Genomic DNA, 13592 nt, shown 5'->3' on the forward strand with positions numbered 1-13592 from the left:
CAGAAATCTACGTTTGTCGCTGTCATGCCACTTCGAATCGGGAGTATTTATACAATACAAAGGGAACTGAGCTAAGGTTAGAAACTTGGGCACACGAACATCTGAAGAGTGGGCAGGGTTTCAGAACTGAGGGAAATAAAGGAAGAAGAAGAATGTATGAAACAATGTCATGAAAGCCAAAGGAGACGACACCTGCCGAGATGAGTCCGCTGGTGAGCATGCCAAGTGCGGGTGAGAATTTCACTTCTTTTGAATTCGAACCTGGGAGGACTTTTGTTGGGTTTGACACTGGGTGAGTAAACGAAATGTTTCAAGTTGGTTATGTTTTCAAGTTGGTTTTCATAACGATATTCCTAAATATGTATCTTCTTTTCAATAAATATATTTATCATCTTGGTACCACAAGAGAATTTAACTTCGGCCTCATGGGCAGTATTCCAAATATATAATGATATTGCCCAATATCCGCGGTGGACTAATGTATAACGTATTATATACATTGCCATCTAAGGGAAGGACAGCAGTAACAGCCTCAATGCAGAGTACCGTAACTCACCCAAGTCATGTAATTTTGTTAGCAAAAAGGCCAAAGCCTAGACTCCTGGCTCTTGATGAAGTGTTCTATTTGTCCCTACTCTGATACTAAGTATCACAAAGAACACACACGCGTGCACGCACACGCACGCAACTCAGGTCATTTTCGTACAAGCGCTTACATTCATTCCCTAATAGCAAAATAAAGGGGATTGTTTCACCCTGTAACTTTTAAGTATTTCATTCCACATTATTAAAGACAGAGATGATTAGATCACCAATTCCTCCTAGAGAAAATACCACATGCAAGATGATTTTGAATTTGTGAAAGATCAACGGATTTCTAATGCACGAGGGCCCCATTTTAAACTTAGGGAGAAGAGGGTGCCCGGGTGGCTCAGTCGGTTGAACGTCCGACGTCGGCTCAGGTCATGATCTCACAGTTCGTGAGTTCAAGCCCCGCGCCAGGCTCTGTGCTGACAGCTCGGCGCCTGGAGCCTGCTCCGGATTCTGTGTGTGTCTCTCTCAAAAATAAACATTAAAAAATGTTTCTCTTAAACTCTGGGAGAAGAGGGGCGCCTGGGTGGCGCAGTCGGTTAAGCGTCCGACTTCAGCCAGGTCACGATCTCGCGGTCCGTGAGTTCGAGCCCCGCGTCGGGCTCTGGGCTGATGGCTCAGAGCCTGGAGCCCGTTTCCAATTCTGTGTCTCCCTCTCTCTCTGCCCCTCCCCCGTTCATGCTCTGTCTCTCTCTGTCCCAAAAATAAATAAGCGTTGAAAAAAAAAAATTTAAAAAAAAAAAAAAAAAAAAAAAAAAAAAAAAAAACAACTCTGGGAGAAGAAAGTACCACACCCAAGTTCAGATTGGAACCTTTCAAGTCTCTCAAAGGACCCCGAAGCAAAGGAATAGAAGGTACCTTGACTTTTTCAAGGTGATCTTGGAGAGAGTCAATGAGGAGGTCACCCACAGGCTGCCAGGAGCCCTTGATCACCTCAGCCTGACGCAGCTTGAGGTCAAGCTCATCGGTTGCTTCCTGAAGCTCCTGGAGTCTTTCGAGGGCCTCATCTATTTTTCTCTGCCAGTCTGCAGAGTGCAGGTTCAGTTTTTCCCACTCGGTGTTGACCTCCTCAGCCTGCTTTCGCAGGAGCCGTGTGACATTCTGGGCTCTCTCCTCAGGAGGCAGCTCTAAATTGGTAACAAGACAAGGTTTTAGGTCACAGTCCTATTTGTTTTTGTTTTTGTTTTTGTTTTTAAAAAAACATTGTTGAAAAGGTCATACCGGAAGAAAGAAAGTACAGTGCAACAAGAGGGCAACCCATTGATTAATGGTTCTTTCGCACCTTGGCATAAATTCTGACAGTGTCCGCACATCTCAGGTCTGTCCTCCTGAATATATCTGTTCTACCTTCTATCATTCAGATCATCCAAGATCCATTTAAGCCATTGAACAGAAACATGTTAGGATGTGCACCACAAGCTCGAATTTACTTCAGCCAGGCTCTTAAAAGGAAAATTAGGTTGTAGTCTCTATAACGATAGGATCCCTTCTCACAGCGAATCTCTTTTGTTTCTTATTTTCTAAGTGTTTCAATAACTGATCACTAATGAGTCTCTCTTAATGTTTATTTATGAAGGCGCAACCAGATTTATGCATGGTGGTTTAGGGTTCCTTTTTGTTTCCCAACATCTATGTTTAATTTGAATTGATTCTATTTAACTTAGAAAATATGAGCACCATCCAGACCCTGGCAGCAAGAATGGATGGGTCGCTCTGTCACCACTGATCCTTCTATCAATATGTTATTACAGTTCCACATTCAATTACCTCTGGGCTCCTGGTAGAGTTTCTCTAGTCCTTCTAAAGGCTGCTCTGTCAGAAATATTCGTACAGTCTCAAGAGTACTCATGATTACAGGTTCTTTCGTTTTCAACTCCCTCTTGAAGGCCTGTGAAATGAGATGAAAAGAAATGCTTATTTGGCTTGTGGCATTCTTCTCAAAATTAATCCTGGTTGTTCAGAACTTGGTTATGAAATTCCCAGGTCAATTTCTATCTCCTTTATTTATAAACCGATTGTCACAAAATGATAAATGAGCCCGTATGGATCTTTCTGTTAATCAGGAAACCACTGTGTGTATAAAACTATTCTGGAGAGCATGGGGGAACTTTCAAGATACACTGATGCTTTTTCATCAAGATAAGAGTGATTTACTTGTACAACCTGAGCGCCAAACTTGAAATCTGAAGGCAAAGTTGAAAGCTACATATTACAAGATGCTCACGGGGATAACGAAGACTTCTGTATACCCGAAAGAATGGTTATTCTAGAGCACAGTAGGGGGCCTGGAGGGCTGTTTGGAAGAACCTAGGTTGTACTGAAACACACAACCAATTCAATCCATAACCGTCAGTTAATTCTGTCAAAATGTCTGACAACTTATAAAGTGAAGTATTCACAGTAAAAACTCAGTCCTTTTGAAAAATACCCATTATCTAATGTGACTTCTTTGAGAATGGTAGAAATGCTTTGAGGTATACTGGACTTAGGAATTGAGGGAATAAGTTTCTATGAAAGAATAGGCCTAGAATAGGTCTCTTGGGGTCATCTATGCTAGTTATCAATTTTAAACCCTAATCTGTAAGCTTCTTTGATACAGAGGATTAAAAGGAAAGCAAAATGCAGAGTTTCTGTCTTCAGGAAGCTTCCGGATGAAAAGAGGGAGAACACTAACACACCAGAAACAGAGCAAAAACAATAAACTTCATACGCAATTGAGTGCCAACGGTGGTGAGACAGCGTATGAGGCTAGAATAAATTGACAGATACTTGGAAACCATCGAAAATAGTTACGGACCAGGTTCTACTATCTTAGAAGTGAAGATGTTAATGAAAGTATTAAGTACCACATAAATGTTAATAGATCAGTGTAAACAGTAATAATTGCCCCGACATAGAGCTTATTTATTCAAATCCCTTTTCAATTCTGCCCTAGTTTTAGCAATGTTACCTATTAAATTTAGCCCTGTTCTGTTACTGAGAGAAAAATTAGCTGCATCTCGTTTGAACTCCAGATGTATTGTGTCGTAGGAATGCTCCAGAACTGTATTATATGATACATGTATAGATAAAATCCTCATCATTCAAAAAAAATCCATGGGGCGCCTGGGTGGCTCAGTCGGTTGAGCGTCCGACTTTGGCTCAGGTCATGATCTCGCGGTTTGTGGGTTTGAGCCCCGCGTCGGGCTCCGTGCTGATGGCTCAGAGCCTGGATCCTGCTTGGGATTCTGTGTCTCCCTCTCTCTCTGCCTCTCCCCTGTCTGCTCTCTGTCTCTTAAAAATAAATAAATGTTAAAAAAAATTTAAAAAAAAATCCTGAGTTTGACACTTGGCAAAATGATTTGTCTTCCATAGTTACTTAACAGTTAAGTGGAAAGAGGCAAGGTGCCTGTTTTTTTTTTTAATGTTTATTCATTTTAAGAGAGAGATTGCTACTGGGGGAGAGGGGCAGAGACAGAGAGGGAGAGAGAATCTTAAGAAGGCTCCATGCTTAGTGCAGAGCCCGATGTGGGACTCGATCCCATGACTGTGACATCATGACCGGAGCCAAAATCAAGAGTCAGACACTTAACTGACCAAGCCACCCAGGCGCCCCGAGGCAAGGTGTTTGAATTGAAATAATAAAGTTCTAGAAGTGAAATATTAGGATTCAGTCTTTGGATGGGGATGTAGTTTCGGTACAGTGAGATATTTTTGTCCTCTTGAAATAATACAGAGTAGGTATTATAATACGGAGTAGGTGGGTTATTTATTCTGCTTACGTGTAAGGCTGATTCTCCCTCTAATATCTCATTTGAAATCTGTGTGTGTGTGTGTGTGTGTGTGTGTGTGCATGTGCACGCGTGTGTATGTGTATACAGTTCTTGTATTCTTATATTTTCTCATACATTTAATTTTCCCAACTTCAAAAAAATTATCATTTTTTCTAGTCTCTCCATTTGGACTTGATAGGAGGCAATTAACTTTGACATTACTAATTATAAAATAATAATGGCTCCCTTTGTTGAACTACTGTGTGTCAGCAGCTGTATAAGAAACTAGAAACGCAAAGTTGAATGCAAAACAACCCCTCCCATTTAGAAACTGGTATACAGAAGAAGAGTCAAACACAGAAATAATTTCAAAATGGTGTGGAAAGTGCTAGAGGTTTGCATCATATGGGAAAGGAAATTGGGAAAGGCTCCCTAGAGAAGATAGTATTCATGAAGAATTCTAAAGCATGAATGTGCATTAGCCAGCGAAGTGCAGATTAGAGGAGGGAGAAGAAAACCAACGAAAATACATGTGTGAAGACATTAGACATAATACAGTATGGCATATATTATCCACATCCCAAGTTTTCTCAAGTAGGCCAGTTCTCTTTCTTTTCTCTTTCTTTCTTTCTTTCTTTCTTTTTTCTTTTTCTTTTTTTTTTTTTGAGAGAGTGAGAGAGTGAGCAGGGGAGGGTCAGAGGAAGAAGGAAAGAGAGAATCTCAAGCAGGCTCCATGCCCAGCATGGACCCCGACATAGGGCTCAATCTCATGATGTGAGCCGAAATAAAGAGTCAGATACTTAACTGACCGAGCTACCCAGGTGCCCCCAGGAGATCAGGGGGCTTTGAGAGTATTTAAGCAGGAGAGTGGTGTGGGCATGTGTGTGTTTCAAATAGATGTCCCTGACATAAATACAGAGTGTGTCTTTGAGAAGGGCAGAAATGGAATTAGACCAGTTAGGAGGCAACTGGAAGAATTTACTGAAAGATTATGAGGATCTGATCCAGGGCAGTGGAACCCACCCCCCACCCCCCGCTAAAAAAAAAAAAAGGATAGAGTAGGAAAATGTTAGAGTGTAGAGGTGTGGGAATTTGGTGACTGAATAGATGCCAGTGATAAGAGAGAGGAAGAAGCAAGGAAGACTTCTAGCTTCTAGGTTGGGTAGATGAGTGAATTCTGGGTGCAATTAGACCGCATTCGAGGAAATAAAGCCTCCTGCATTTCTCAGCACACCTATAAAGAGCTCTGGCTCCGAGAACCTTCCCATGGGAACTGATCTGCAGTCATTCGTCTAGTCAATTTCTCTCATCCAAGAGGATCAAACTGTTAGAGCCCAGAGGAAGTTCCCAGGTTAAGTTCCAAGTTGTCAGCAAGACTGGGGTGGCTCTCTCTTTAGGTCTTTACAGGTTGGGAAAAAAGCCCAGACCTCGGTGACATTTCCAGTTTGTAAAATCCAAGCTACATAGGGCTATCTGGCTTTTAGAAAGGTTAGAGTTAGGACTCAGGCCCTTTATGTTTCCAAGGAGACCCTATCGGGAGGCTTCCTTCCCCTTTATAATAGAAAAATCCTTTCTCCTTGTCTCTGGCCTAGGGAATATGTAGCCAGTCATGTGGGAAAAGTTTCCATTGGCTCTCACCACTGGCTCTTACTTTACCAGGAGTAAGACTTGGGGTAAAGGCCGTGAGAAGGGGTGAGACAGTGATGATATTCCCTGTTAGGTAATTCAAAGAAATCAGTCTCTGATCCAGGATACTTCATATGCACATTCGGGATAAAATTAATAAAGACGAATATTAAAAACTCAACACGAGTATGAGGGGGGAATCTGTCTCGTGATACGCTCAGCTTGGAGAGGTACCATTCCTTCCAGAAGGACAGAAATCTCCAAGTCTGAGGTTCAGGGAGAAGAAAAGGAGATTTAGGAGTCATTTTCTCAGTTAACATCCATTGAGTGCCTATGATTATGCATAGAGATGAGGATTAAAATGACATAGTACACGAGATTGCTCAGGCAGTAGAGTATATTCTAGAGAATATACAAAATGTACGGGCAGACAGGGGAAACAGATCCCACGAGAGGCCAAGAAGGAGTGGGACGAATAGGTGGAAAGGGGGGGGGGGGGGGAATGAGAAGTGTAGAACTATTGAAGAGAGAGGAAGAAAGTGATGGAGAGCGTCCAATCACGGCCCTCAGATGTAAAGCCAGAGCAGCCCTGAGACGTGTTCGTAGGACTCGGTGAGAGCAATTTCAGTGGGGGGCAGTAACCTCAGAAGTCGGCTTAGTTGAGGAGTGAGTGGGAGAAGAAGGTGTAATGAGAGGTGAGAAAAATTAGATGAGAACTGTGCAGTATACATTTTTTTCTGAGAAAGAGGAAAGGAAGATAGGAAGAGGACAGGTCAGATTACAATGCAAGAGGACGGTCCGTTCCTTTTAGAACGGGAATGGTTTGAACACAGGGTAAAAGACGGAAGCTACCAGTAGGGTCATCGACCGTCCTGGTGTGTGTGGAACTGAGGAGTACTTCATGAAGTGGGGCTCTGAATGCTAAAACCAGGACGGTCGCCTGCAACCCGGGCCAGTTGGTGACCATGGCAGAGAGGAATATATTAAAGCCATAGGCAAGGGAAGGTGGAGACAATTATTGGAGTGAGGTCTGTCAAAGAAGGACACGGATCTTAAAGGTCCCATCAAATTGACAAAGTCCAAGACCCTGATGATGCAATTCCATTGTCACAACTGAACATTCATTGTGAGAGACCACTTGTTTGCCCCTCGAGTTGTTGCCAAGGGCATAGCAACATCACAGCTGCACAGTTCATTGCTTAAATATGAGTCACTGAGGATTAAACTGAGTCTAAAGAAAAGACAAAGGAAGTTCTGTCATTACAAAGACATAAACAGCATTATTTTCACATCGATGTCTGAAATTAAGAAAAGACAGTGGATGGAAGAGAAGGTTGTGTGTTATATCGTTAGAAGTGGGGAAGATTTCGACCAAATATAAGAGAGGTTAAAAACCCCAGAAAAAAGGAAGAAATAGTTGGTTCGAGAAAATCAGAAGACAAAGAAAATGGTAATATTTCTCACTATGCGGAAAAAACCACAAATAGGAATATGTCATTGGAAGCATGGTGATAATGGAAGGTCTTGTTCCATTTGTTCATTGAAAAGATTTTGAGCACCTGTACTTACGAGACACTGTTCTAGGCAGTAAGTATCAGCGGCCCTCATAGCGTGGAGTTTAAGAGAGATAGGCTTATGTAGCCAATGCAAAAACAAAGACAACAATGACAGAAACTCAGGAAGAGTCTGCATTAAAATAATGACAAATCAAGTTTTCAACATCTAATCGACTTACCGTAAACCGCATAAGAGTTCACTGCATTTTAAGAGGAAGGAAGATGGAAACATTTTAAAACGAAAACAAGAACATTCAATGTCAGGAGACTTAACTCTTTGATAACCGCCTTGCCTGTCAAAGGTATTTGACAGGCTATTTGACGCTATTTGAGCGACGTTTGGGGAAATATACACTCCTATGCTATACTGATTTTGTCTCATAGGTTATGCTTAATGTTTTAAATCAGACAAGGAGGTTCGTTCATGTGCCAATGTGAGAAAGGTATCAGATATAGAGCCCTTCCTCCCGACACATACAGAATAACCTTTACATTAGTTAGATGTTAATATTCAGATGTTAAGATATCTACTTCCGGAATCCTTTGAACAGATCAAATTATTTTCTTTAACACTCATCCTCTTCCCCACAGCCTCCTTTTTACCTTTCCAAGGATAGCCAGGCCCAAGGGCCTAAAACAGTGATATGGAAGGAACCAGAAGCAACTACTAAGACCTAGAACACCTCTGAGAAAAGAAAGTAGCATTCCGTCTTACAAATGAAGAAAAATAGGCATATTAAATTGACCTTTTTCCTTCAGCTCCTAAGTTTCACAGAACAATTTATATGAAGCATGCACTACACAAGCGTACTAGTGGGACATGCCAAGGTAAATCCATTTATTTTAAGGTGAGATGATCTGATAGTTAACATTTATTTATGACTTTTAATGTTTATTTATTTAAGCAGTCTCTACACCCACTGTGGGGCTGAAACTCACAACCCCAAGATCAAGGGCCACGTGCTTTACCCACTGAGCCAGCCAGGTGCCCCTGACGGATAGTATTTATGTATCACAAATACTGACCAACTGGGTGCCTGACTGTAGGCTGACTAATTAGCTAATTAAAAATATTTATTTTGAATCCATTATGTATAGGAGAGGGAAGATGTAGGAACATGATCTTTGTCCTGAAGGAGCCAATAGTTTGGCTGAATAGATATGTTTGTGGTGATACTTTTATACTCTGAATGTTTTACCAATGCAGAGTAAAGTACAGATAAGTTGGGATTTGCCTAAGGCCATCAGCTCATTAGTCACTTACAATCCAAATCCTGAAAATCTTAAGCCAGGCTGAAGGTGAGTGACGGCAAAAAATAAAAGATCCCTGAATTACAATCATTTGGAAGCCGCATAAGCGCAAAATCCTAATGGCCATGAAGCAAGTCAGAAATTAAAAAAAAAAAAAAAAAACACAAACACCTGAAAGTAATAGAGAAGAACCGAGTCACTGATTATTTGATTTTTCTTTCCCCGGCCTCTCGTCCTTACGGGGGAAAAAAAACCAAATAGGGTGAATCTGACCTCAAATACCTATTAATACCATACAGAGAAGTAGCTTAGAACCACGTGTAGAGAGGATGAAGAGCGTGAGACACTGACGTGCTTGAGGGACCTCAGGGAAGAGAGGGGCGGGATGAGAGCTCTGGGCACAGGGACTGACATTTTTGAGAGAAAAGCGATAATGCTTTCACCTAGACATGGTGGTCCTATCGCTATGGATGTGAGTAAAAACCCCCGCTTGTCCAAACACAGATCTCTTTCAACCATGTGCAGTTTCCATGGAGCTGAATTTTATCTAAATTCCCACTGAGGTGGCAAGTCTATATTTGTGTTACTCCGACTGAAATCTCATGGAATGACTGTACGTTTTCACACTTGTCAGCAGAACTTGACAGAATCACCCTGCCAGGCGGACGGAGGTGGTGGTGAAAAGGATGTTCAAGTCTGGGATGGGCCGAAGCTGGGCTGGGTGATCTAGAACCAGGCCTAAGATCTCCCTGAGCCCTTGCGTCCTCGTTTGTAAAAATGCGGGGGGTTTACTAAACACCTTACCTAAGTTCTCGCATCCAGCTGGAATGTTCCATAAGCAAAGTGTTTAGGTTGTTTAGATCATTAATTGGCCATAGGCCTGTTACATGGTGGCAATTTGAGACGATCTCTTCTAGACAGCATTCCTAGTGATAAAAATTATAGCCATAGCTTGGCACATAGTGGATAATAAATTTTGTTGACCACATAACAGAACACCCAGTTCGAAAACCAGAGTGTGTTATGTGGAGGCCAGTTTGATTTAGATGCAGAACATGCTTGAGGGTGAAAGCCTGGGCTCATGAATTATTAGAGAAAAAATTAAATGCTGTCGATTGGGAAAAATTGAGAGCTCTTATTCTGGGCCTTTCCTTATGAGCCAGATCCAAGGCTGAATGTAATCGTTGAGCTGCTGAGTGGATTTTCCTCAAGAGGAGGCCCTCTTTGCTCTGCCTTCTTAATCCTAGAGATTCCATCCCTGAAGGAGATGTTCATGCCCCACATTAGAAGGAGACGTTCATGCTCACACATTCAGAAGTTAGAACGGCTCGGTTGGGGCTTTTCGTCCAATCTGAAGCATTAGGTAAGGGATGAGCGAACACTAGACAGACCCTAAAATTTGGAGTGATCTAATGGTGCCACACAGACAACAAGTGGTTCCTGAACGGGCACAGGACAAGGACATTAACACAGCCATATCTACAAATTGATCAGTGTTTTAGTTTTGTCACCCTATGTGATCAGGCTAGTTTCCACATTGTTTCTGCTTTTTCTATATGCCTCCCATACTGTTTTGACTTCTGAAAAGAAAGTTGAATACATTCTGTCACCACAGTGACACTCCTCACGTAGACAGCCACCATGTTTACTGAGTCTCAAACACCTCACCAGTGTTTTATTTACTGAATGCTAACTTAGGGAGCATCAAAGCCCAATGAACTTGAAACCAAGATGTTGGGAAGGGGCAAGATCCAGAAATGTGGTTAACTGGAGTGGCAGGAATTTTGCCTCTAAGAATCTAAGGCAAATTCATGGGGATTCATGGAAGACAGAAATCGGAAAGAAGCAGGAACAGAAGAACAACAAGAAAACAAAAAGACAGAGGATTCCCTTCATTTTCATCGGAAATGGCTGGTATTAGAGAAGTTCTACAAATGTAGTGTATGGAATATAAAGGAAAGGTCCAACCATCCCGATATTTTAAAATTGCACTAAAAATGCCCAATACGAGATATAACTCCTTAAGAAAGTTTTAAGTTAGTTCAACCCGCTACCCACAGTAGCGTTAACTCTAGGCACTAGGTCGTACAGCAGGTCCCTAGAACGTATTCCTTCTGCACAACTGAAACTTCCCATTTCATCCTCTCCCCAGGTTTTCACAACCTCCTTTCCAATTTCTACTTCTAAGAGTTTGACTACATAATTGTCTTTAAGTAAGATGGAAAAAAGGTCCATTTTTGTTTCCACTCCATTCCTGAATGAAAGCGAAGATAATGGATCACGGTATCAGCTACATCTCGGCTGTTGTTTCTGAGAGTCAACAACAAGAACAACCGTCTTTCGTAAGCGAGACTGAATCAGTTTCAAGCAGAGTCGAAAAATAAATGGCCACACGTCAAGCCTGAGATGCTTACAGAAAAAAAAAATCTAATTGTATTCAATGAGAAAACATTTTGGAGTGTTTGGGGGGGGGGGGCCATGTGCTTAATCAACACCTTGTCGAGATTTATTTCTTTGGAAGCCTTTTAAAGTAAAAGTTGAGCTCTCTGAGATCAAGGGCATGGGCCAGAATAGAGTCCAGCCTGCTTGCAGATCTGTGATACCATGGAGGGATAGTTTAGTGCCCACGCGGCATCTTGAACAGCTGTTTGACTCTAAATCCTAGGCCTGGGCTGCTTCCAACAACCGCTGGGGAAGTCACTTCCTATTGACAATAATGTTGTTAAGTTCTGAGCTGACCTTGAGAAATCACTGGTGTAAAGCTCAAACTATTCCTATGGTCATTAGAGAATTAGGTCTTCAGTTATTGAACCTAAGCCCTAAGTTTTGGAAATTCCTTCTGTAGCAGTAGTACAGATGAATTGATTATCGGGAGACCCCGCGACAAATTAACTTATATCCATTCCCAGGAGGCTCCGCCAGAATCTGAGATCATCAAGTGTAAGTGGTGAATAATTTCTTTTTTTTTTTTTTAATTTTTTTTTTCAACGTTTATTTATTTTTGGGACAGAGAGAGACAGAGCATGAACGGGGGAGGGGCAGAGAGAGAGGGAGACGCGGAATCGGAAACAGGCTCCAGGCTCCGAGCCATCCGCCCAGAGCCCGACGCGGGGCTCGAACTCCCGGACCGCGAGATCGTGACCTGGCCGAAGTCGGACGCGCAACCGACTGCGCCACCCAGGCGCCCCAGTGGTGAATAATTTCTGAATCGTACCATTTGTCTCTATCGATACAATCTAAATACGGAAGACTTGTTTGGCTCCACATACACGGCCTCATCCGTGATCGTTTCAAAGTCGTTCCCACCTCCATAAATGGTCTCATCATTTCTCCACTTGTTCAAATCAGACACTTCGGAGACATCCTTGACTCTTCACTTCCTCTCACATTCCACATCCCATGTATCTGAAGTTTTGTCAGCTCTACCCTCAAAATATATCTTGTGTCAAATAATTTGTCATCACGTCTATCCTTTCCACTCTCGGCCAAGTCACTATTATCTCCTGCCCAAATGACTTCACCGCCCTCCTAACTTTCTCCCTGCTTTCACTTTTGCTCCTCCCACTGTCCATTCTCCATAGAGCAGCCAGAGTCAACTTCTGGACACCCAAAACCAGTTCGCGTCATCCCTGCTTATGGTCCCCCAGTGGTGTCTCCTTATGCACAAAATAAAATCTACTCCAAATGGCGGCCGGCAACATGAACGCTCATCTGGCCTTTGACACTCTCTACAACCTACCATTGGCCCATCCGGTTATTCCTTGAGCGCACAAAACCTGTTCTTACATCTAGGCTTCTGCATTCATGGCTTCTTCTGCCTAAAATATTCTTCACTCAAGGTCTTTGCTCGGCTCACTCGGACCCTTGGAGGAAAAGCACCTCTGCAGGTGGGCCACGACCTCTCATTCTTTCTCTGGGCCTGTTTTGTTTACTTTTCTTGCTAGCACTGATTTGCTAGGAGCCTACATGTTAATTTATTGGTTTACTACATGTTGTGCTCAGTAAAATCTGAAGGTCCGTGGGGGCAGAGTCTCATTTTGTTCACTCCTTTATCCTCAGCCCCGGCACAGGGTAGGCCCTCAATAAATAACGACCGAGAGAATCAATACATCCAGGGAGTCTGAGTTATGGCACAGTGTTCCCTAAAATGCTTTTTTTGGGAAAAGGAAGGACACAGAAAAAGACCAGGGGTTCATTTGAAAGTAAATGAATGTGTCAAAGCGCTCTATAAAGGCAACATCCTCCACAAATACCATTTGAAGGGTGTTTTTCCAGATGTCAGAATATTTTGACATGGTTCGAAAGAGGACTTTGGTAGGGAAGTCAATTTGTAAATTATTCATATTTTATTTTGTTAGGATCATTAAAGAAAAGTGGCAAATCCTAGATGGCTCCGTTCTCAAGTTTTGATGATGTAGCTAGTTTTCAGAAGACTCCCTCAAATGCCTAGAAATGTCGTTCTAAAAATAATTTTAAAATCTTTTCTATTCAGCATTCCTAAATAGGACTGCATAAAATATCAAACTTACACAAAAGTAGCTTACTCCATTAGGGATACAGAATAGATCCAAAAGATGTCTATTTCCAAAGTAATATCCAGATTTCTAATTGTTTTCTTGATGTAGCTGAATGTCTTGTTTTGAAGAAATTTGGAATTTTGACTTAAATTGTGAACTTTATTAGTAAAAGGTTACTTGTGAAATGTTTTATTATCTTAACATCCGTAGGCCCTGCAGCCACGTTCTCCTTATCCCCACCTGATATCGTCAAATTATATTTCCTGGTCTTTTTCTTTACAAGCCTTGCTATGAGTTTA

The 13592-nt window shown here is 42.0% G+C and overlaps 1 protein-coding gene across 1 annotated transcript in view; it reads right to left on the minus strand.

Annotated features, from left to right (window-relative positions):
* The window catches only part of DMD (dystrophin), a 2039083-nt gene that overhangs the window by 348815 nt on the left and 1676676 nt on the right, over positions 1-13592 (minus strand). Inside the window, exons 58-59 of the mRNA XM_040468816.1 lie at positions 2359-2479; positions 1450-1718 (exon numbers count right to left, since the gene is read on the minus strand). Of these exons, the coding sequence (XP_040324750.1) occupies positions 1450-1718; positions 2359-2479 (390 nt within the window). The remainder of the gene's footprint in view (positions 1-1449; positions 1719-2358; positions 2480-13592) is intronic.

Source organism: Herpailurus yagouaroundi, unplaced genomic scaffold (genome assembly GCF_014898765.1).
Source record: "Herpailurus yagouaroundi ecotype Mexico unplaced genomic scaffold, PumYag 67793, whole genome shotgun sequence".
NCBI lineage: Eukaryota > Metazoa > Chordata > Mammalia > Carnivora > Felidae > Herpailurus > Herpailurus yagouaroundi.